The sequence below is a fragment of the Syngnathoides biaculeatus genome, chromosome 3 (genome assembly GCF_019802595.1).
Source record: "Syngnathoides biaculeatus isolate LvHL_M chromosome 3, ASM1980259v1, whole genome shotgun sequence".
NCBI classification, from domain to species: domain Eukaryota; kingdom Metazoa; phylum Chordata; class Actinopteri; order Syngnathiformes; family Syngnathidae; genus Syngnathoides; species Syngnathoides biaculeatus.
The window spans coordinates 33763937-33789230 of record NC_084642.1 but is presented as its reverse complement, the minus strand read 5'-3'; the positions used below and the strand labels follow the sequence as shown (position 1 = coordinate 33789230).

General features: G+C 41.6%; 1 protein-coding gene across 3 annotated transcripts in view; it reads left to right on the top strand.

The window, feature by feature from the left end:
* The first annotated feature begins 9879 nt into the window (after window positions 1-9879).
* lgr4 (leucine-rich repeat containing G protein-coupled receptor 4) overlaps window positions 9880-25294 on the top strand; it is a 72710-nt gene continuing 57295 nt past the window's right edge. For 2 of the 3 annotated variants that reach the window (XM_061815509.1, XM_061815508.1), the window contains exon 1: window positions 9949-10695. In XM_061815509.1, coding sequence (XP_061671493.1) covers window positions 10511-10695 — 185 coding nt within the window. In that variant the 5' untranslated portion in view covers window positions 9949-10510. Of the gene's footprint in view, window positions 10696-25294 lie in introns of all 3 variants that reach the window. The other variant, XM_061815510.1, reaches the window with a different exon arrangement.

The window sequence follows — 25294 nt, the reverse complement described above, 5'->3', positions numbered from 1 at the left end:
AATCCTGTCCAACCTGCTTACTCCGAGCAAGAACCTCAGCATCTTCATTTCATTGACCTCCAGTTCTGCTTCTTGTTGTTTCTTCAGTGCCACCGTCTCTAATCCATACATCATGGCCGGCCTCACCACTGTTTTGTAAACTTTGCCCTTCATCGTAGCAGAGACTCTTTTGTCACAGAACACTCTAGACACGTTCCGCCAGCAGTTCCAACCTGCTTGGACCCGTTTCTTCACTTCCTTACCACACTCACCATTGCTCTGGATTGTTGACCCTAAATATTTGAAGTCCTCCACCCTCACGATCTCTTCTCCCTGTAGCCTCACTCTTCCCCCGCCACCTTTCTCATTCACGCACATATATTCTGTTTTACTTCAGCTAATCTTCATTCCTCTCCTTTCCAGTGTATGTCTCCATCTTTCTAATTGTTCCTCTGCATGCTCCCTGCTTTCACTGCATATCACAATATCATCTGCGAACATCATGGTCCAAGGGGATTCCAGTCTAACCTCATCTGTCAGCCTATCCATTACGACTGCAAACAGGAAGGGGCTCAGAGCTGATCCCTGATGCAGTCCCACCTCCACCTTAAATTCTTCTGTCACACCTAAGGCACACCTCACCATTGTTCTGCTGCCATCATAAATGTCCTGTACTATTTTAACATACTTCTCTGCCACACCAGATTTACGCATGCAGTACCACTGTTCCTCTCTTGGTACTCTGTCATAGGCTTTCTCTAGATCCACAAAGACACAATGTCGCGCCTTCTCGCCTTCTCTGTACTTTTTCACTAGCATCCTCAGGGCAAATAATGCATCTGTGGTACTCTTTCTAGGCAGGAAACCATGATGTTGCTTGCGGATACTTACTTCTGTCCTGAGTCTAGCCTCTACTACTCTTTCCCATAACTTCATTGTGTGGCTCATCAACTTTATTCCTCTATAATTCCCACAGCTCTGAACATCGCCTTTGTTCTTAAAAATGGGAACTAGTACACTTTTCCTCCATTCTTCTGGCATCTTCTCTCCCGCTTTTTCATTCTCTTCAATGCCTTTCTAACTTCTCCCTTACTAAAAAATGCCACATCCGGTCATTCACGCTTGCCTCCTCTACTCTTCCTTCACTCTCATTTTCTTCATTCATTAACTTCTCAAAGTACACTTTTCCTCCATTCTTCAGGCATCTTTTCGCCTGCTAGTATTCTGTTGAATAAGTTGGTCAAAAACTCCACAGCCATCTCTCCAAATTGCTTCCATACCTCCACCGTTATGTCATCAGGACCAGCTGCCTTTCCAATTTTCATCCTTTGTAGTGCCTTTCCAACTTCTCCCTTACTAATCATTGCCACTTGTTGGTCCTTCACACATGCCTCTTCAACTCTTGCTTCTCTCTCATTTTCTTCATTCATCAACTTCTCAAAGTATTCTTTCCATCTATTTAGCACACTACTGGCACCAGTCAACACATTTCCATCTCTATCCTTGATCACCCTTACCTGCTGCAGATCCTTCCCATCTCTATCCCTCTGTCTGGCCAACCTGTAGAGATCCTTTTCTCCTTCTTTCATGTCTAACCTGGTGTACATGTCTTCATATGCCTCCTATTTAGCCTTTGCCACTGCTACTTTTGCCCTATAAAGCATCTCGATGTACTCCTTTCGCCTCTCCTCAGTCCTCTCAGTGTCCCACTTCTTCTTTGCTAATATCTTTCCTTGTATGACTGTATTTTGGGGTTCAACCACCAAGTCTCCATCTCCCCTTTCCCACCAGAAGACACATCAAGTACTCTCCTGCCTGTCTCTCTAATTACCTTGGCTGTCGTAGTCCAGACTTCCGGGACCTTCTGCTGTCCATCGAGAGCCTGTCTCACCTCTTTCCGGAAGGCCGCACAACATTCTTCCTTTCTCAGCTTCCACCACATGGTTCTCTGCTCTTTACCTACCTTTGTCTTCTTAATAGCACCAGAGTCGTCCTACACACCACCATCCTATGCTGTTGAGCTACACTCTCCCCTACCACGACTTTACGGTCAGTAATCTCCTTCAGATTACATCGTCTGCACAAAATATAATCCACCTGCGTGCTTCTACTTCCGCTCTTGTAGGTCACTATATGTTCCTGTCTCTTCTGAAAAAAAAAAAAAAAAGGGTTCACCACTGCCAATTCCATTCTTTTTGAAAAGTCCACCACCCTCTGACCCTCAAAATTCCTTTGCTGGATGCTGTACTTACCCAACACATTTTCATCGCCCCTGTTTCCTTCAACAACATGTCCATTGAAATCTGCACCAATTACAACTCTCTCGCTCCCTGGGATGCTCAGAACTACTTCATCTATTCCCTTCCAGAATTTCTCTTTCAACTCTAGGTCACATCCTACCTGTTGGGCATAGCCGCTGACCACATTATACATAACACTCTAAATTTCAAATTTTAGTCTCATCACTCGATCTGATACTCTTTTCACCTCCAAGATATTCTTAGCCAGCTCTTCCTTTGAAATAACCCCTACTCCATTTCTCTTCCTATCTACTTCGTGGTTGAATAATTTAAACCCTGCTCCTAAATTTCTAGCCTTACTACCTTTTACCTGCTCTCTTGGATGCACAGTTTATCAACCTTTCTCCTAATCATCATGTCAACCAACTCCTGAGCTTTTCCTGTCATACTCCCAACATTCAAAGTCCCTACACTCAGTTGTAGGCTCTGTGCATTCCTCTTTTTCTTCTGACGATGGATCCGGTTTCCTTCTCTTCTTTGTCTTCGACCCACAGTAGCTGAATTTCCACCGACGCCCTGCAGGTTAGCAGTGCTGGGGGCGAGCGTTGTTAACCCAGGCCACCACCGATCCGGTATGGGATTCTATAGATGAACGCTCATATTTGTTTGGCTTAAAAGATATATATATATATATATATATATATATATATATATATATATATATATCCTTGTTTAAACTGTAAAAAAATGTTATGGACTTATTGCACCGTTTGATAGTGAAAAGTAAAATTAAATAAAATCAATAAATAACTAAAACTTCAGTTCAGCAGCATTAACCCAGGAGCACAATATATCAAGCACTTTAAATCTCCATTGACATCCCTATATACATTGTAAAATATATATTGTAATAAAAAATATATATAACATTATTCACTTCAATGTCTATATGAAAAAATAAATATGAGCGGAGAGCGTGTCATTCATGCGTGAAGTTGTGGAAGTCTCAGTCGACATCCTAGTGGTAGCCATCTTGCCTGCAACGTCATCAGCAGATGTTACACCAGGATATTCGCCATTTGAAAACACATAGTGCAACATGCTTTTGGACATGGAACCTCTTTTCGAAGAAGAGAACATCTCACAATTGAGTGAAGTGACAGGGGCAACATTACCATATCGTTCCAGACCATATTTAGATGATATGCGGATCACTTCTCACTAACAACAGACTCCCCCGACAGTATGTATGAGCGACCCGGCAGCATTTATAGGCATCAAGCCAGTTAGCTAGTCAGTGGCACTTTGGCAATATTATCTTATGCACATGGAAAAAGATTGTTTCTCTCATTCCAGTTTGAAGTGATCAGATTATCACACTACTGGTCCCTGTAAATTGCTTACATTTTTTTTAAGCACTCTACTCCATTTTCACAATTATGGCATTATTAATCACTTCTAACTCCGCTCACTGCTATTGTATCAGCTTTACCACATTACTGGAAACCCTACATTGCTCAATGACTCTCTGTAGTGTGTTTTTATGTCCTAAAAGTATCCTGTTTCACAGTGGCTGTCGGTTTTCGTACAAGAGCAGCACCAACTACTGGACCACTCACCTCTCTGTCAGAGAAAGAGCTTGAGGTGGTGTATAAGGTGGAGAAATTCCAGATGTACATAGTCGGGCTGACCTTAACACAGTTTTACCAGTCACATGTGGGCATATTGATTGCCCCTTGCGTCAGTGCCTGTACGCTCGGGTACAGACAACATTCAGGACCATCCCTGACCCCCCTACCCCAGTAGACGAGAGAGTAGTTCCCCTCCACTTTTGGTTGGGGGGGGTCAGGGATGGTCTTGTATGCTGTTTGTACCCATGCACCAAAGAGCACCTCAGAATAACCCCCCTTTTTGTAAGGGGAGAGATTTTTCTCCAGATTATTTACACAAATCTATCCACAATTTACACGTTTTTCAGATCCACAAATCAGAATCAGAATCAGAAGGAATTTTTCTCCGTCAGTCGGTGCTGTCCTGGTACACTATACAGAACAAAGAACAACAAAGCAACAAGAACAAACAACAAGAGATATTTCCATTTGTAGGAACTATTCCTGATAAGAGTCATGCAAGATGTAAAATCTTCATTTAGAACCGGTAAGAGATAAGTGTGTCAACATCCCACTTCGTGTGAAACTTTTAGAGTCCCTTTGCCCATTCGCGGTTCCCGTTATAGACCAGTGTAATGACAGTGTAATGACAGTTGGTCAAAGGGAGGAGGTTAAAGTGATGACTCGTGCGATAGTCTACAAAATATATAACTAATACTTATGTTGATTGGACCAGCAGGATGTGAGTGAGAAAATGGTAAATTTGCTAATCAAGAATTAAATGACTTAATTGCCAGAGGGAAAAAACTCTTTGAATCCCTGCTAGTTTTGACTTGTATTGATCTGTAGTGCTTTCCTGACAGAAAGAGCTGCAAAACCTGGTGGCCAGGATGTGGAGGATTCGAAAGGATCCTGCCTGCTCTGGACCTAGTTTGCATTGTGTGTAAGTCCTCAATAGTGGGTAGAGTGGTGCCGATAATCCGCTCAGCTGTCTTTATTGTCCGTTGGAGTCGGAGTTTGTCCTTTTTTGTGGGGCACTCAAACCAGACTGTGCTGGAGGTAAACAGTACTCATTGTATGACCACTGTGTAGAACTGTCTCAGCAGCTCATGTGACAGGCTTCCTCAGAAGCTGCAAGAAATATATCCTTTGCTGGGATTTTTTTTGAGGATGGAGTTGATGTTCGTCTCGCACTTCAAGCCCTATGAGACAGTAATTCCCAAGAACTTGAGGGTCTCGACAGTTGACACAAGACAGCTGGACAGCGTCAGAGCCAGCTGTGGTGAAGGATGCCTCGTAAAGTCCACAATCATCTCTACAGTCTTTAGAGGGTTGAACGCCAGGTTGTGTTGACCACACCAAAGCTCCAGTCTCCCCACTTCCTGTCGATATGCAGAGTCGTCACTGTCTTTCATGAGGCCAGTGACCATGGTGTCATCTGCGACCGCTATGAATTTGACGGTCTGATGCCACGAGGTGCTTTTTGTGAGTGAAGAGTGAGAAGGGCAGATGGGAGAGGACACAACTTTGGGGTCCCCCGGTGCTGATAGTGCGCATGGATGAGGTGGTGTCCCCCGGCCTCACCTGCTGTGGCCTGCCCATTAGGAAGTTGTAGATCCACCGGGAGATGGCAGGTGAAACGCTGAGCTAGAGAAGTTTAGAGGAGAGGAGTTCAGGGATGATGGTGTTAAACGCAGAGCTGAAGTCCATGAACCGGATCCTCGCAAAGGTACCCCCGCTGTTGAGATGTTCAAGGATGAAGTGCAGACCCATGTTGACGGCATCATCCGCAGACCTGTTAGCTCACACACTGCAGCGGGTGCAGCTGAGGGCCTGTGACGCTCTTGAGGTAGTCCAACACAAGGCGTTCAAAAGACTTCATGACTGCAGATGTCAAGGCAACAGGCCTTTAGTCATGAAGACCTGAGATTGCTTTATGTATGTATCTGTGATTCACAACTTTTCAAATCACTAACACACCCATGTTTTACACTTGTTTTTACAAATACATCTATGATTTAAACATTTTTCAGATCCACAGATATATATTGTTCCCACGTTTTTCAGATAAACAAACATATCTGTGATTTACACATTTTTCAGCTCCACAAGTATATCCGGAATTTCCACATGGTTTTCAAATCCACAATTATATCTGGGATTTAAACCTTTTTTTCAGCTCCACAAATGCACTTTATTCGGGATTTGCACGCTTATCAGCGTCGCAAATACATCTTTATATCTGTTTTTTAATGTGTGTTTTACCATGACTTATCATTTGCAAATATGGGATTCCGTTTGTGAAATATTAAAGGTGCATTTGTGGATTAACGGGTATGTGCATATATTTTCAAGACAAACACTTTTCAAGATATTCATTCACACACATAAGTTGAACATCTTCACATGAGAGGGAAGCCCCATCCCTCTATCTGCTGGTGGCACTGTTCCTGTCTCTGTTGTTAACTTGGGTGCAAGTCCTTTTTACAGGAATGCAACAGTCTATGATCCGGTCTGATCAGGACCTGGGTTGTGTTGTGTTCTTAGACTTCTGTGCTCAACACAACTGTCCATAACAAACACCAAGTTCAGACACTAGGCTGTCCACATGTGCCCTCAGCACCAGGAAACCCTAGGCCACAGTTTATTGATTGACTTTGTGGTGATGGGGCCAATTGCTGTACATTTTTCACTTTAAATTTATTTAATATGCTAAAACAATCCATGATCCATCCATCCATTTTCTTAGCCGCTTATCCTCACAAGGTTTGTGGGGGTGCAGGAGCCTATCCCAGCTGTCATCGTGGAGGAGGCAGGGTACACCCTGAACTGGTTCCCAGCCGATCGCAGGGCAATTGGAGACAGACAACAGTCTCACTCACAGTCACACATAGGGTCAATTTTGAGTGTCCAATTAACGTTACATGTTTTTGGGATGTGGGAGGAAACAGGAGCGCCCGGAGAAAACCCACGCAAGCATGGAGAGAACATGCAAACTCCACACAGGCGGGGCCGGGATTGAATTTGGATCCTCAGAACTGTGAGGCTAATGCTTTACAGCTCCTCCACCGTGCCGCCTACAATCCAAGATCGTTTTGGGTAAATCCAGTGGGTATGAAAAGTATTTAGACGCCTTTAAACTTTTCAGTCTTTGTTATATTGTGGCCATTTGGTAAAAGTTATATTTGTCCTCATTAACACACATACAGAACCTGAACTTGACAGGAAAAAAGTAATCTCTGGAGCTCAGCCAGAGTGAACTTTGGGTTCTTTACCTCCCTCACCAAAGTCCCTGTAACCCGAATGCTCAGTTTTCCTGGGCAACCATCTGTACCAAAGGTTCTGGTCATACCAAAGTCTTTCATTTAAGCGTTATGGAGACCACTGTACTCTTAGGAAAGTTATGTGCAGCAGAACGTTTTGTGGAACCTTGAGGCAGATCTGTGCCTTCCCACAATTCTGTCTCTGAGTTCTTCAGGCACTTCCTTTTACCTCATGACTCTCGTATGCTCTGAAATGCACTGTGAGCTGTAATGTCTAAAAAGCCAGGTCTAATGAATTTTCAATGGATATGGACAGCACTAGATATTAAATATGAGTGTCACAACAGTGTCACAACAAAGGGTAGGAATACTTTTGGCTATGTGATATTTCAGTTTTTATTCTTTTAATCTAGGGCAGCACGGTGGAGCGGCTGGTTAGAGTGTTAGCCTCACAGTTCTTAGGACCTGAGTTCAAATCCCAGCCCAGCCTCTGCAGAGTTTGCATGTTTTCCCAGTGCCTGTGTGGCTTTTCTCTGGGCACTCCAGTTTCCTCCCATATCCCCAAAAGGTGCATGGTAGGTCAATTGAGGACTCTAAATTAGCCTAAGGTGTGATTGTGAATGCTAATGCTTGTTTGTTTCTGTGTACTTTGTGATTGTCTGGCAACCAGTTCAGGTTGTACTCTGCCTCCTGCCAGGAGATAGCTGGGATAGGCTCCAGCACTTTCACGACCCTTGTTAGGAGAAGGGGCTTAGTAAAAGGATGGATGGGTAATTTTTTTTAAATCTGCCGAAATCTCACCAATTCTGTTGTTTTTGTCAATATGTGCTGTTTGTATACATTGAACAAAACATGAACTTATATGGAATCTGTGAAAAAGAACAGCCTTGTTAGAGTTCAACCCTCGTCAGAAACGAATCTGACTCACTGTGGACCAAAGTCTGACACCGGTCATACAGGGATTGAATACCCCTTATCAGGGGGTTCGGTACCCCATCATTCCAAACCACCCCCCACAGGACTCCCTGAGGGACACGGTGGAACACCTTCTCCAAATCTACTAAAAACATGTGGACTGGTTGGGCAAACTCCCAAGGACCTTCGAGACGCTGTTGAGGGTGTAAGTATGGTCCAATTTTCCATGGCCAGGACGAAAACCACATTCCTCCTCCTGAATCTGGGATTCGACATCCTGATGGACTCTCTGGATAGCTGACGAGCGTGATGCCTTGTCGTTGGAACACACCCTCCTGCCCCGTTTCTTAAAAAGGGGGACTACCACCCCAGTCTGCCAATCCAGAGCCACTCTCCTTGATTTCCATGCGATGTTGCAGAGCCATGTCAATCAGGACAGCCCCACAACATTCAGAGCTTTCAGGAACTTTGGGAGAATCTCATCCACCCTGGGGCCTTGCCACCGAGGAACTTTTCAACCACCTAACTGACCTCAATCCCAGAGATTGGCGAGCCCGCCTCAGAGAACCCAGACTCTGCTTCCTCATTGGAAGAAGCATCAGCAGGACTGAGGAGGTCTTCGAAATATTCTCCCAATAATTCACAACATCCTGAGTCAAGGTCTGCAGTGCCCTATCCTCAGAATACACAGTTTTGACGTTGCACTGCTTCCCCATCTGGGACGACAGATGTTGTACCAGAATTTCCTCGAAATTTTCCTCGAAGACGTCTGGAAGTCTTTCTGTATGGCCTCACTGAACTCCTCTTGTACCCGAGTTTTTGCTTCAGTGACCACCAAACCTGCATTCCGTGCAGCCAGGCGCTACCCATCATCTAGCTCGGGAGTCCCACAGGCCGAAGAGCCGCAACAGGACTCCATTTTCAGCTTGACTACACAGTTCTGAGGACCGAGGTTCAAATCCCAGCTCCACCTGTATGAAGTTTTCATGTTCTCCCCATACCTGCCTGGGTTTTCTCCGAGCATTCCGGTTTCCTCCTACGTCCCAAAAACATGCATTAATTGGAGACTCTAAATCGCCCCTAAATGTGATTATGTGTGCAACGGTTGTCTGTCCCCATGTGCCCTGTGATTGGCTCAAAACCAGATCAGGACGTACCCTGCCTCCTGCCCAATGATAGCTGAGATTGGCTACAGCACTCCTGCAACCCTTGTAAAGACAAGCGGCTCAGAAAATGGATGGCTGGATGAAGAAAAATTGGTATGCTCGGATCAGAAGGTTATCTGATGTAAAATGGGGAAAACAAATTATTCAAGTGATTGACTGTGCTAACCCCTTGATAGCAAGCATGTCAAACTCATATTTGTTGTGGGCCACAATGTAGTTATGGTTTCCTTCCTTCAAGGAGCCCCGATAAATGGGAAACCTTATGTATAATAGCCTTATCATAATATTACATAGGCACAACAAATTGATGGATAACTAGTTTTTAAATCATAAGTCAAGGGTAATAGTTTGCTCAACTATTGTAGAAGTTACTATAACAAAGGGGTTTTGTGGAAAAAAATGCTTCCAAGATCTCATTGTTATTATTTAACACTCAGCAATCTGAGATTCAGGTACAGAGTTGAAGAGAAGAGTTATTAGTAGTATTAGTATTAGTATATTATTATTATTATAAATTGACACATATGATTTGATTTCACATTGAGTATGGCACCTGTCCCTTCCAGAAAAAGCTAAAACAAGCAGAACTGAATAAAAGCTCTGTGTTAAATCTAAAATACACACTGGAATGAAAGAGCCAGTGGCACAAAGAACAAATCAATATTAAATATCACGAGTCCCTGACATCTGATCATGATCATCGGGAGTACCAAATGTGGCAGGAGTCTACAGTTATTTTGTAATTGTGAACTTGGATCAGGATTGACGCTGTCTAAAAGGCACCCGGTGCAGCTTTCACTGTGACGCAGGCAAGGCAGGCAAGGCCCACTGCTCCAGGTTGTCCGGTAAGCTGCCTGCAGAGCTGCACGCATGTTGCTGGTATCAGGATTCGGGGGCATTAGGAGCCAAACGCGAGGAAAAGAAACGGCGGCGAGCGGTGGAAGGCAAACCAGGACGGCAAATGATTGATTTTAGCTTTTGGCACAAACTAGCGCCGCTCGTTTTCTGGTTAGTTAATGGGGCAATAAGGTAGGCTACCGTGGCTGTCGCCAGCACTACAACTTTATTTTCACGGACTCAAGCGACGCACAGGCAGTGTGTAAGTGTCTTTCAGCAAGGCATATCTCACGTCTTCGAGGACCATGACGTTTTTTGCACAGTGACTAGCAATATAACCTACATTTTTTTTTCAATTACAAAGCGCGCGAAAGGTTAACTTGATAAAGCTTCCCCTCTTCACGTTCAACCACCACATGAGAGGTCGACGTCGATAAGAGCCTTCCTCCCGTTTTTTGTTTTATTTTTCAATTGGAGCCGCCTAAATCTACGTTGGGGAAATGCCTTTGGGTTTGTTCTGGATGTGTCTGTGGTGTTTTCTTCGTCCTGGAGCCACTGGTCAAGGACGGTCGTCCCCGGCTGCTTGTTCCCCCTCATGCAGCTGCGATGAAGATGGAGGTGCCGACTGCTCCGGGAGAGGACTGACCACCGTCCCGGCTGGCCTCAGTGCTTTCACCTACTACCTGTAAGTTTGCTCTCAAGTCCACAGCAAAATAGAAGCCTTAAGCACATCTGATAAAGACCAAAAATACTGGCTACGCGCACCATAAAGTACACATTTAACAAAAAGATCTAGAGGTAGTGTTTGCAAGTGTCTTGTCGTTATGTGTCGATTTTTTTTTTCTTTTTTTTTTTTTTACACCTTCAGGGTTTCCTCTGTGAGGCTGCTCAACTCCCAACTTTCCATTGGAGCAGAAACACTGAGAAAATAGTTTTACATATTTATTTTACAATAATTAGGCTTATGGATTTAGAGGAATATGATGGAAAACGTGAAGTGTCTGAAATGAAGTAGAACTATGCATACACACTCGTCGGTCCCTTTGGTACACTTGTGCAAGCTAATGTAATTCTTTGTCAGACATGTTTCAAATCAACACCTTTGCAAAAATAATGCTAATAATGTTGACTACTCCACATATATAAGTTTGTTCATGTAGAACTGCCCCGTGACATAGTAAGAGGTTTTACTAGCTGTGCCATATGGTAAACACGAGAGAAACAGATCAGTTAGATGCAGTCCTGTCCTACCTAAAAGTAAAGCATACATATGTTAATAAGCATGTTAATGAAAGTTTTTTTTCTGGGTGCCATGTATTTACAGTAATGGCTGATACTTTTTAAAAAAAAAAAGTGTTCAGGTTTGATCTTGATTTAGGTGTTGATTATATAACTCAAGTGCCGTGTTCAGCTTTACCATATTGATCTTACACACTCTCCACCAGTCATTTTTCACATTTTTCTCATTGTCATTTGATAGGTCTTCTGTGGTTGTAAAAAGGAGCACAACAGGGATGTTTTACACAACAGCGCAGATACAATTGATGATTATGGCAGGAAGGAAACTTTCCTGTTCATTTCACAACTTCTTGGGTTTAATCATTAACTTGTCTAACCACCTTTACCGACATTGAGAACACTTTATTGGCACTGTTCTGTTAGGAATTAAACTAATGAGAAATCAGCTGGCCAGAAAATTATCACCTGATACTGGGAGGGGGGGGTGAATCCAAGACTGCATAGACTATTAAATAATTATTTGCATTAGTATTGCCTTCAGAAAATTCCTCTGGCTGGTAAAAACAGGGATGTGGGCAAGCTAGATATGCTCTGTGGGTTGGACTTTGGACATACCTTACTAAAATTGGATGCGATCCAATAGGAGAGCTGTATGAAACATCCGTTTAAAGGGATAATACTGCTTAGAATTTCAAAACTACAACAACCCTACTGAAATCTGTATATAACATGCATTCAGAATCAGAAAATTCAAAATAACCATCTATTTCTTGAGCCGCTTGTGCTCACGAGGGTCGCGGAACTTCTGGAGCTTATCCCACCTGTCATCAGACAGGATGTAGGGTACACCCTGAACTGTTTAACAGCCAATTGCAGGTCACATTGAGACAGATAACAGTCACAATCACACCTAAAGGCTATATAGAGTCTTCAATTAATGCATGTTTCTGGGCAGTGGGAGGTAACCGGAGTGCCAGAAGAAAACCCACACCAGCATGGGGAGAACTTGGAAACTCCACACAGGTGGGACCGGGATTTGAACCCCGGTCCTCAGAACTGTGAGGGCAACGCTCTACAGCTGTGCCGCCACAAAATAACTATTGCATTGTAAAGCAAAACTGTACATAATAATCATTGTCAAGACAGACTTTTACAGTGGGTGACATTCTGAAAAGAAATTCGGCTTATGTCCCTACTCAGCAGAGCCAACACTAGGCTAATTGAAGTCACCATTGTGAGGAATGTTTTCGGAAAAGTAAACAGAGGAAGTGAATTTATATACCAGTCCATCAAGACATGATGTCAGACAAGGCGTACTGTTTGGAGTTAGGCCCCCCCATCAACCCCCCCCCCCCACACACAGTTTTTGCTTTGTGAAAAGGCTCCTGTGTATTATTCAGTCTCACATTGCAATCTTAACGAGAAGCAGAGTTTTCACATGATATCACTGTCTTTGCAAGCACTTGGCTGTTTGTTTAGTCTTGCTGATGTTGTTTGCATGATTATGTGAACTTCTTATGTGCATGCTCATGGTTATTTCACCACACTTTGGTAGATTTAACACTAAGCTACTTAAATGTGCAGCAGAAACTCTTAGCAATGTGAAAGGTTGTTTTTCCTCCCTTGCTGTCTTTCCACATTGGTTCTCCTAGTGTCTTGAACTTTATTTGTACTCTACCACTCCCTCTGCCTTTTGTATGTGGAGTTCTGGAGTTTGGGGATCGTGATGGATTAATGAGACATATTGCATTTGCAAGAGCTCTTTCTCTCACTGCTAAACTTTCCAACAATCATTTGTTCATGTGAGTGATAAAATGCACTTTTTTTTCACCTGATTTTGATGATCTTGGTGTATTTCTTGTTTTAGGGCATCTAGATTTAAAGCAATCTTTGTTTTTGTTTATAGTTTTGCTTTCACAGGAAAGCACTTAATTGGGATACCTAACGCCATCCATAAAAAATATTTTGGTTTCCGGTAACAATAGTGGAAAAAAAAATAAATAATAGTAAGTAGGTAGGTCAGAATCTTTCTTTTTTTTTTTTTTTTTGCAAAGGTCCATTCCATGATATTCTTTAAATATTTTGGCCCAGATATTACTAATAAATCTATTCAGTGTGATGATCTAGCTTACATTTTAGCTACAAATTATATAATTATTTATTTCTTAACATTTTCAACTTCCCAATAATGATTTAAAATCACTGATGTGCATACCTGGATAACATATGTAGCTTCTTCTTTGGATACTAAATTTAGGAATGAGGCGCTGGGTTGGTCGACCTCTTCCAGGACTTCGTCAAAAAAGGTTTTAGTTTTCCAGATCACCATTTTTTTTTTTTTAACAGGAAGGAAAGGTCTTGACTTTTCCTTGGCAGCAGGGACAAATGCATCCATTTTGGGCCATTCAGCAGTGGCATTTTCCTCAAATGATAAATCATTACCCTAATATCCGGATGGAACTATAGTAATGTCTCAAAATCATGAGAACATTCGTATTGGATACCACCGTGCGTTTTCGCAGTGCTTTTATCTCACAGCAAGTCATCTCCAAATTCTTCCGGGGCAATTTGTTTGAATGCATCATGCAGTGTTAAACAAGGGCTCACCTTTCTCAACTTATTACTCACGATGTACTCTCCGTTTAAAATAAGCGAGAAAGAAAACGGCACACCGTCCGCTTTGATAGCGTGAGGCAGACTGCGAGAAAATGGCTTCCTGATTGGTTAATATTTGAGACAGGACCTGGGTTACTTTTAGGAATGGTAGTGCCCACCCCCTGCTCAATGGGTTGTTCCAGCAGCGTGTGCGGAAGCGCGCCGTTATGTGCGGAGAGGTGACTGAATACAAGCACTACTGAATATTCAAAGCTGTCTCGGGTCATTATTGTTGACAGACACTGTTACGTCCCTTGCCCAGACTTGCGTCCCCTTCGTGTAATTATAAATAAATAAATTAAAAAAATGCAGACTCCGGCAGTTTGATTTGCTTTTGAATATTTATGGTCGGTCGGGTTACCGGAAACCTAAATATTTTTATGGATCGCCTAATGTTAAATGATTTACTCAGCCTTCTACAAGTTAGTGCATACAGTACACTGTGATTATCTTATACTGTGCCTGTACCAATTTCGCAGCTGTGGTTATGCAATATTTCAAAGTTAACCCATAAACCCACAGAACACTATTGGCAATTTGTACAGTATGCCTTGATGGTGAAAAGGGTAATGTACTGAAATCCGAGGATTCTGAGTCATTAAACATGTCCATATTTAGCTCAGACGACTTCAATTGCTTCTAAAGATTTATTTTTCCACGTTAATTATCTGCTGCCTTTTAAAGTTCAACTTGTATTGCAACTTTAAGTGGGTGTAAATAGAACCTGTCGAATGGAGTAGGATCATAATCTGAATCTTAGTGTCAACAATTTTGATTCGTCTTTAATAAAGCACCACACCAGCACATTGGAACAGTCAACAAAAAATTCTTCTTGGTGGTTTTCCCATGTTTTGCCCATTAAATTATCTGTGAGAGATTAGCAGAAGGAAGAACCCTTGAAAATATGTTTTTTATTCATTGTTTGCCAGATATGCTTCACCTGAATTTGAACTATTTTGAAGTATTAACATATTGCGCAGTTGTGTGCAGTACAGAGTTAAGTAATGCAACATGTTTGCACAAATTGACCCAATGCTTTTTAAAAGTAAAACTAAGCTATAGCCTGTAACTATTTGTAGTTATTCACAGCAAATATATTTATTCTTATCTTAAGCTTGCTTTACTTTTGACTGGTATTTGTGAATCGGTTAATTATGGATTACCTGTATAGAACCTTGATGCTGCCTTCACACCAAACATGTTTTGGGCATTTCACGTGGCTTGATTACATAGAAAGTCAATGCAATTCGTAAGAAAAGATACAAATCTGAAGCAGGAGGTACGGATGTTGTGGGGCAGACCGGCAAAGATTCATCTCCTTTGCTGGTTCACACTGACTTGGGAGAGTTGAACTAAAAACGACATTTGCATGGTGACAGACAATCACTATCAAGAATGGACTACGTTACACAAAGTGACCTGTCCAGTTATTGAGTAGAGTAAAATTGATGAGGTGATTGTAGCAGTCTGTGGGCACCCTGAGCTGTTTGACATGACCTGCCATCAGTACCTGGACCGAATAAAGAAAATTCACATTTGTTTATTTTTTACTCCTCCAATCAAACTCAAGCCAGGGACGGCAGGTGAAGTAACATTCGTTACTTACTACTTCTTACTCAGCATAAGAACTCTGCCTTATAATGCATAAATTCAACATGCACATCCTCTGAAGTCAAGTCTGAGCCCTCAGTTGTCTGTTTTTGTACAAACTTGACCGGTGGTGTTCTAAAGAAAGTGTTATCACTAAATGTTGGTACTACCATTTATGTCTGTTAGAAGAGTTGCCCACAAAGTCTTGCATTTGTTTTAGAATGCCACTGAGAAACAGATTAGAAACTTATGTATACACTCCTTTAGAAGGTATGTACTGTACTTAGTTTTAGTTCTCCTCCTATATTAGTTTCTCTGTCTGACCAAGGTTAACACTGAGGAGAAGGAAGGTGGTGTGGTATCACGTGTCATGTAGTTTGCCTATGGATCTTGCCTGCCGCACTACTAGTTTTTAGATGTCAGCAATGGTGAAAAAGTCTGTCAAAAATGATCTCTGAAAGGAAATTATTGTCTTAGTCTCTCTGACTTTTGAACATCGTATCTATCAACCTATTAGACAGTTTCTGCTTGTGCCAGCTATTTCTGTTCTGCTTTGAATTCAACCCCCAACTTGCCCGACTTTTATTGCTGTTAAAATCGCTGTATTGCTGATACTGAGAAGGTACAAATGATATATTTTCAGTTCTATTACTGGTGCTCAGATCAATCATGATTGAAAGCGGATTTCTGTAGAAAAGTAGTGATTGGCATATGTGCCCAAGTGTCATCCCTATAAACATTCTAAAATAGAGATTGAAATGAAAAATACATATAACATTACTTACTTCACTGTTTATACGAAAAAAAATAAATGTGAGCAGAGAGCACGTCATCCATGCGCAAAGTTGCAGAAGATCGATATCCAAGTGGCCGCCATATTGGCTGCGTCCTCCACAGGCATGAGGATTTCGGCAAGTATGGTAACTGATCTTTCGGTTCCGTTGATTTTTGTCCTGGGAAATGGTGGGAAACGATTTTTCGGTTCCCATTGATAATTTTCATGGGAACCGGTTTTTACATGTACTTCAGAATAAAGCCTTAGCAGGCATGAGCATTTTGTCTTTTATGCTTAGCAACCGACATGCTTGACTAGCGTTTGAGTGACCCGGATATGAATAACTCGACCTTGCGCATGCGTAGCGCAGAAGCGGAAACTGGTGGTGTTTGTAAACCACACTGACAAAGCTGGGCGTTTTAATCATTAAAAATAAAGGGGTTCATGTAGGTTCGTTTTATACAGATTGTTGTATTTCGTTGAGAACTTGTTTTACATTCCACACATGGGCAAATTTAATTTAAAGTAAGTCCTGAGATCTGGAAAACGGACTTTCGGTTCCGTGTTTTCTCAGGCTGTGTAACGACACGGTAACGGAACGATCGTTTCCGTGAAATGCACATGCCTGCTCCATCCATGACGTCACCCTACATTCGCCAATGAAAACACGCGGTGCTCCCTAAGTATGGGAGACAAATGTGCCCCTTCTGACACGGAAGCTCTTTTCAAAAAGGAGAACACCACACAACCGAGTGAAATTACCAGGGCAATATTACACTGTTTTGAGCCTTCGGGGCAATATTACACTATTGTTTCGAGCCATATTCAGATGATATGCGATCACGGCCTAACCGCATCCCCTTCCGATCCACTTCCGCGGCAGAGATGAGCCATCGCGGATGAGTCGGCTGGTGTGGCTTATGACAGAGCCGAGCCGTCCTGCTTTAGGGGGGTGTTCACAGACGCCGCAGTACTGAGCAACACAGTCGAGCCGGGGCGCTTTATGCACGCACGCGGCTGAGTGAGGTATTCTCGGCTGGGTTCTTCAGAGCCGCCCCCGTCCCCAAAGATCGACGCGCAGCCTTCGCAGAAGCTTTGACCGCCGAACGCGCCGAACCAGGGTGTGAAGTTAAAAAGCTATCGCTCCCAGTCCAGGCCCCTTTAGTTGAAAGCAATAGTTGCTGTTATGCAGACGTCTCCTCTAATTGTCAGTGCAGTGATTCTTCACCACAATTCTGCGGCACATTACTGTGCAGCAAGCGAAGATAAGGTGTGCCATGAGAAAATATCTAATTTAACTTGCCACACATAATAATTAACTAGCATAGAGCTGTGTAGCTTTCAAAATATGCTTAACTCATTCAATGCCAGATGTTTTTCTCAAATGGGGATTTTTGAAAATAATTTTGACTTATTTTTTAAGGCCTATAGAAAATTGAGTTCCTTAGAGATTAAAAACATGGGACCCTCCAAAAGAGAGTTAAACCTCTTCCATCAGGAAAAGCACATTTCTACCTTTTGCTATTCTTTAGTAAACAGCAGTTGAATTTCCTAAATATTCGTTTCGAAGAAAAACTTGAGAAAAAGAGCTTTTTGTGAAAGGATGCATTTCAAGCAGAACTTTCACTTTAACGCCTTTTTTTTTGCTTTTGGGATACGTCAAATCAAAACATCCATCCATCTAGCCATCCATTTTCTTACCCGCTTATCCTAACAAGGATCGCGGAAGGAGATCGGGCACAACGGGCAGGAGGCAGGGTACGCCCAGAAGTGGTTGCCGGCCAATCCCAGGGCACATGGAGACAGACAACACTCCCACTCCCAATCACACCTGGGGGCAATTTAGAGTCTCCATTTAATGGATGTGTGGGAGGAAACCGGAAAGCCCGGAGAAAACTCACGTAGGTACATGGAGAACATGCAAACTCCACACAGGCGGGGCCGGGATTGAATCCGAGTCCTCAGAACTGTGACGCCAACGCTTTACTTCTGTGTCACCATGCCGCTCCAAATCAAAACATTGATTTAAAAATAAGTTTATTGCAAGAATAACACTGCACTGATTCATGAACGTTGAAGTGTGTGTGCGCGTACATATGTGGGTTCATATTGACCCTTGCAAAAGTCTTTTTATGTGGTAAATGTGAAAGCAATCTCCACCCATCAACAGCCAAACTTAATGCAGCTGTTTGATGCACCTTCTCTCAATAAAAAATAAATACATTAAAAAAAAGAGCATGAAAAGAAACATTGCTGCAGTGTGAAGTGGCGAAAAAATATTTTTCACCTTTCTTGCGAACAGGTCTACGAATGCTGCTGGATGCACAATCTAGAATTTTATAGAATTATGTTCAATAACCACAGAATATTTATGTTGCTATTACAGTGGTACCTTGACATACGCATAACTTAACATCAGAGTTTTCCGAGGTATGCTCCGTGGCCGGGACGATATTTTGCCATGGTTTGCGGACCAGGATTTGACATACGAACGACTGCCGGTGGATGGGGCCACGATCGTTAAGATGCTGAAACGCGCACGTTCACTTCAGCTTTTCGAGCTTCACTCCGTCTTTCCATGCGTGCACCTCGACTTGGTAGCATCTCTGTGCAGTCGTGCTTGCTGTTTGTTTTGCATTTAGTACTAGTGACTTTTCAACCATGCGGCCCAAGAAAGCAAGTGCTAAGGAAAGCGGTAAAAAGAAGTAGAGGATGATGTTGATGGAATTAAAGAGTAAAATGAGATCAGGGTGTTTGAGTGAGTAATATGGTAAAGAGGAATTCTTGTTCTATGTTAACAATATTCTAATGCCCTCGGAGAAGGGCAATGAGGAAAAGGAGTGAACACTGGGTTTTATTCAACACCTCGGCAGCACAGACTGAACTCTACCAAGGAGCTGCTGCTTGGCCACACTCACCTCTCCCGCATAGTTTACCTTAGCCCCCCACCCTCTTAAAGGGGTACAATCAGAATTACATATATATATATGATTCTCAAGTAGAAGGAATCCATCAAGTCAATAACACTAGCCAGGGGGTGAAAATTATTTTGAAGCTGAGGAGCAGCTGATGACGGAGGAATTAAAGGAGCTACCGATGCAGCAGCATAAGAGGTGTGGAGTGAGAGTTGTGACAATGGGAAGGAAGTGTTGGCAATGTGGGACAACATCTTGAACTCTGTTGTGAAAAACATCCAGAAAAAGTAGTAACAGCTCGTGCATTGTTGCTATGTAATGACACCTGTGCCTTTCACATTTCATAAATGTAGTCAAAGAGAGGCAGAAACAAACCTCCTTAGACAGGTATTTTTTTAAATGGCCATCAGTTGACAGAAGAATACATTGGGAAAAAAAGACAAATAATTTGCAACAGATAAGATTTGAAGATAATTAACCAAAACTAAAAAAAATTGTGGCGGCACAGTGGTGCAGCTAGAGAGTGTTGGCCCCACACTTCTGAGCACCAGGTTTCAAATCCCGACCCCCGCTTGTGTGGAGTTTGCATGTTCTCCCCTTAAAAGGTCATCTTATCTCCAAGGTAAGTTAACTTTATGAAAGCAGTTCATTTCTTTCTTTTCTTTTATGTTTTTTTACAATAGTATTCCCCCATTTATTTGTGGGGGTTACGTTCCTCCAACCCCTGCGAATAGTAAAAATCTGCGAATAATGGATAAAGTATTAATAAACACTGGTTACACTGTCGGCTTGCATGCCAGTACTTTTTTAGCGTGTATGTAAGATGGCTCAGGAGCGCCAACATATGGCAGAACTGAACAATTGCATTTCACATCTGTAAGCAGAAGAAGCTTATGTTGCCCTGCACGTGCGTGGCTAGCCAGTCAGGAATGAAGAGCTACATTTTTTGCTGTATTACGGTAAAGAGCCACATCATACGCATAAAAGAGCCAAACAGCCATATCATACAGATGAACACCATTGCCTCCTCAGTAGCTATGCTAATGTCCAATATTCTCCCTTCAACAGTGTGGCGGGACAGTTGACGGTCTGACCCTTCCATTTGTTTAAGGTTTTTGTTTTCAGGACACAAAATTTCACTGACATCACTAAGGCATTTTTTAAATAAATTACCGTTCCCTTTTTGGCCCTTCCAATGTTCTAAGCCACTAGATATGTTGCAAGCATTTGTCTCTGGATGCATTATTCCATCCATCCATCCATTTTTATGAGGCGCTTATCCTCACCAAGGTTGCGGGAGTGGTGGAGTCAATCCCAGCTATCATCGGGCAAGAGGTGAGGTACACGTGAATGGGTTCCCAGCCAATCGCAGGGCACATGGAGACAGACAAGAGTTGCACTCACAATCACACTTAGGGGAAATTTAGACTCTCCAATTAATCAATGTTTTTGGGATGTGAAAGGAAACTGTAGTCCCTGGAGAAAATCCATGCAGGCATGGTGAGATGCAAACAACAGTCACTGGACAAATTGAACTCATATGTCAAGGTACCAAAGTGTGTGTATGTGTGCATGTGCGTGTGTGTGTGATACTGCAGTATTATTGTAGAACTGTCGTTCTTATTAGCAGTAAGGGTTAACACGGTATTTTTGCAAAGATGCCAATATTTTTTTAATGAAAATAGCTCAAAGTTTCCTAGTCAGATCGTAATCTTTGGAGAAAATAGTCAAATTCGCTCTCAAAATGGGAGCAAAAATTCAGTTAAACCAAATTATGTGGATGAACACAGGATGTTTTTACCAGAGCGGGAGAGCTATTTTTTTTTGGGGGGGGGGTGTTTGAGCGCAACGGCCATTTTGCCTTTTGTATCAGACGTCTATCATTGATTTCACAGCTGCAAATCTTCACTTCTGTTCACTCTACGCTAACATTGACATGGAATTTCCAAAGGGACTGGACTTCCAGTCACAAGTTATTTTGAAAAATAAGACAGAAAAAGCAGATGCAATTTAAAAAAATAAAAAATGAACCATCCAGCATCGTGTCAACTGGCTTGGAATATTGCAAGGGCCAAAAAGCCCATAGAATGAAGGGGAATTTATTAAAAAAATGCTCCAGTGACGTCACTTAAATCTTGTGTAAAGAAATCTTGTCCTCAAAACAAAAATGTTGAACAAATGGTATCAGACCTTCAACTGTTCCGCCACACTGAACAGAGAATACTGGCTATTGGCATGGCTATTGATTCAGAGTTGCACTCAGACCTCCTGTCATGTGAGTATTTTAGTGTTGCTTTAGATGAGTGTTGTGACACACAAGGCAAAACTTGGTTGAACTGGTAGTTTGTTAGTGATAAACACACCATTTTTTAAAAAAATTATTTGCCTGTGGTCTTGCTACTCTGTAGGAGTTGATTTTTCTCATCATGTTGGTGTGTGACATTTACAATAAATTTGGCTAAGCAAAGGTATGTGTGAGAAATGAATGATGTTCATGTGTATGATGTAGCTCTTTGGCTCTTTCACGTATATAAGATGTGGCCCTTTTCCATAACAATAAAAAAATGTGGCTCTTGATCTCTGGTTGGCCAGCCCTGGCAGCGATACTTGAGGAGCTGCGTGAAGCCCTAAATGTTGAGAAAAACTGTTATTGGAGCAACTATGTTGACTGTTAAAGCACATACATTACGTCGAATTAAGAATCTTGGGTTGGTCATGTTTGAAAGGCACAGTGAATCAGTCACTCACATTTGATGTCCGCGACCGCCCTCGCATGCCTCCGTGCTCGCGAATCTGCACAGTTGAGCACGAAAAATCATCCGCGTACAATTTGCTACGAGTAGAAAAAATAGATATTGAAAATGTTGCTTTTTTTTGTGTAGTCTTGACATTAATTTAGGTGTTTATTTCATAAACGTGGTTAACTAAACAAGCTTGCTCCAAAACAACGGGTATTCACCCAGAAACAGGAAATGGAAGTTAACCGTACTGAGCATGTACGGAAGTTAGGCCAAAAGCGCATGTTTAAAGCTGCTTCATGTACTGTGAGCGTATTTACGTTGAAAGTCATCAACATAATGAGCCATGTCAAAGGAAATTCAGTTACACCATGGGTGGTCATTGTGTCGATCGGGAGGCAGTGTGATGGCGTGCCCCTCCCTCAAAAAGAAAAGACATTACACTGTCATCCACTTCGTCGTTTGATTCAGGTGTGGCCAATACGTCCAGCGCATGCACGAAAAGGCGTGTTCTAGCAAGCCGGCCTCCTATTTTTGGCAGTCCCGCGGTGCGTAACAACAATACATCACGGTTGCCGACAGGAATATTTGTTACAATGTATTGCAAGCTTTTTGCCACTAACGGCGATTATGTTGAACTAAACTTTCAGCATCTTCATTACATTTGCGGGTATAGTTCGTTCATGTTTATTCTTTGACATGCCAGTGCATTTAACTTTTCTTCAGATAAAGTCATTGATGAAAGTCCTCCGGATTTTCCCGGAATTCAATATTTTAATGGAAAATTGAGGAAAAATTGCCTAAAATTAATACCGATATTAGGTGACAACATTGAACAAACACGCGTTTGAGTTAGTTGTTTTGCTTTCATGAGTGTAGCCATGTTGAGGCACTAACACTCGTAACAGTATCGCTCCTCCCCTCGCATTCTCATGACCTCGCCACATCTCTGAGATTTTCAAATTTCGGTAAGAACGGAAGCCATAAAGGGTGCACGTGTGCACATAAAAGGCAGATTAATCATTGAATGTTGAGTATTTGAATAGTGTTTTGTGTAAACTAATTTATACGTGATCGGCCAGGTACGGCCCCAGTGCAATGTTCAAACAGTTAGACAGGCAAGCTGACATACGTGCAATACACGGGAGAGTTAGGAACCCATTCAAGTGGGCATGGCTTGAGGAAAAAGAGTTGAACGGAGATTTTTTTTGTCTGACTACATTAGAAAGGTCAACAAACCCGGTAAGTCAGTTAAAATCATATATACATATATATATATATATATATATATATATATATATATATATATATATATAAAATTATACTATTAGTATTACTAGATCTATATATAATATAGTGAGCAATCTGGTCGAGTGTATCAGTACAATGCAAAGTAACAAGTTTGAGATTTAAACGTTAATAGTAATTACTACAGATAAACTTCTTTAACATGTAGAAATTCTACGATATATTTTCGTGTATATTCTATATCTATAATATGTATAATGTGGGGAAAAGGACAATTTTAGATGTCTTTTTACTGTACAGTTCACTTAATAATAAGATGGCATATTTTAAGCATATTTTAATGACGGATGTGATTTTGTGCTATCCAGTGATAGGAGGATGGGGGGCAAAAAAATCTGGGCTTGGCCCTTGGGGAACTTCTGACCAATTTTTTTTTTTTTTTGGTCAGGACTTCAAAATTTTACTTTCTATTTTTGCCTGAATTTTGTTCACAGATATCGGCAGAATCCACCACAGCCATCCATTTTTTTTTTTTTTTTTCAATTTTGCGGTGGGGGGCATGCTCCTGGACCCCACTAGCAATTTTCACAAAAGTCCACTTTCATCTCTAAAGTTTGTCAGATCAAGAATTTTCATTGATAATTTTTTTTAAATACTATACTATTACTATACTATTTAAATAATGTCATGTTCTACTAATATTACTTGAAATTGGAAATGATCATTTCTGAGTTTGAAGTTTTTGTTTTCTATTTTAGTCATGTATTTGTTTATTTTATTTTTAATTTACAGTTATGTTATAGTAATCCAATAAATTATTTTAAGATCCAAGATCACACCCGCAAACTATCTGCGAGCATGACTGACCACACCTGTACATTTTTCAAATGTGAGTGACTGGTGAATGATCACACCCAAACTTAACATTTTTCTCAAAGGTGACAGAACATTTATGCTCGTATTTTTTGTTTTTTATTTTTTTTTGTTCTCATGTGCTCCTTTTAGTCTAGTGCCTTCTGTTTTTGTAGACGATAGATACTTTGCAGCTAATGTTCAAATGGCTTTGAGCGTGTTGCGAATGGATGACTTCACCAATTTATCAAACAAGACATTCTTATTGGTCTGATACAAACATGACAGTAATAGTTTTTTTTCATCATGTATTAGCATTTTTAATACAGGGAATAGCCTCTTCACATAAGTCTGAACAGGGGCTAACACATAATTATATTTAATCTCTTTTAGAGCAGTCAGTCTTTTCAATAGGTTACTGGATCTCACAGTGTTTCCTTTTTTGTTTTTGTGAACAAAGGCGTTTGATTGGAATACAGCAGCTACATTCAATACCTTATCTAATCGGGATAAAGTTCTGAACATATTTTACCAGTACTATGTGTCAACAGTTTTACAGTTCCTCACAGTGCATTTAAAGATATACTTTACATTGATTTTTATTGGCCTGATCGGATGGGCCAATAATTTTCATTTTTACTGATCGGCTGATTTATGTCGCCGTTTGCCAATCCGATCAATGATGTCATTGATCGGCTCCGAGAAAGACATTTACTAAGAGTTGCTGTCGTACACAGTATGTGTGAATTCAAAAGTTAGTTTCTATAGTTATATTTAAATATTTTTTTCCATGACTTTTGACATAGTAGTGTAAACATCTGATGGTCAATAAAGTTATTTAAAAAACACGGCGCAATGGGAGAGAGAGGACTGCTGACGCCAGACGACACGTAACGCGCGAATTGGACTAAAAGACAAATTTGTTCTTTCACGATTGCACTGTGAATTACTCTAATAAAATCTTGTACAGCATTCTGATACCACTGCATCCCATTTTTACGATCAGTGAGTTTTTATCTTGTCAACTCAAATGCAACCAGATACAGTTGTTACCTTGGGGATGACGACACAAGTGGATCGCACTGACTATATTATAGGAAAGATGATGGGGAAAAAACGTTTTGGTGGACATCGATGTTCAGAACGGGAGGATGTTCATGTAAAGCTTGCTTGAGGTATATTCACGCACTTTTAAAACAATACAACTTGCAAGCCATAAACAAAAGATTACATAGCCTTGCAAGCTAGCGCTTGTGGTTGTGTATAAACATG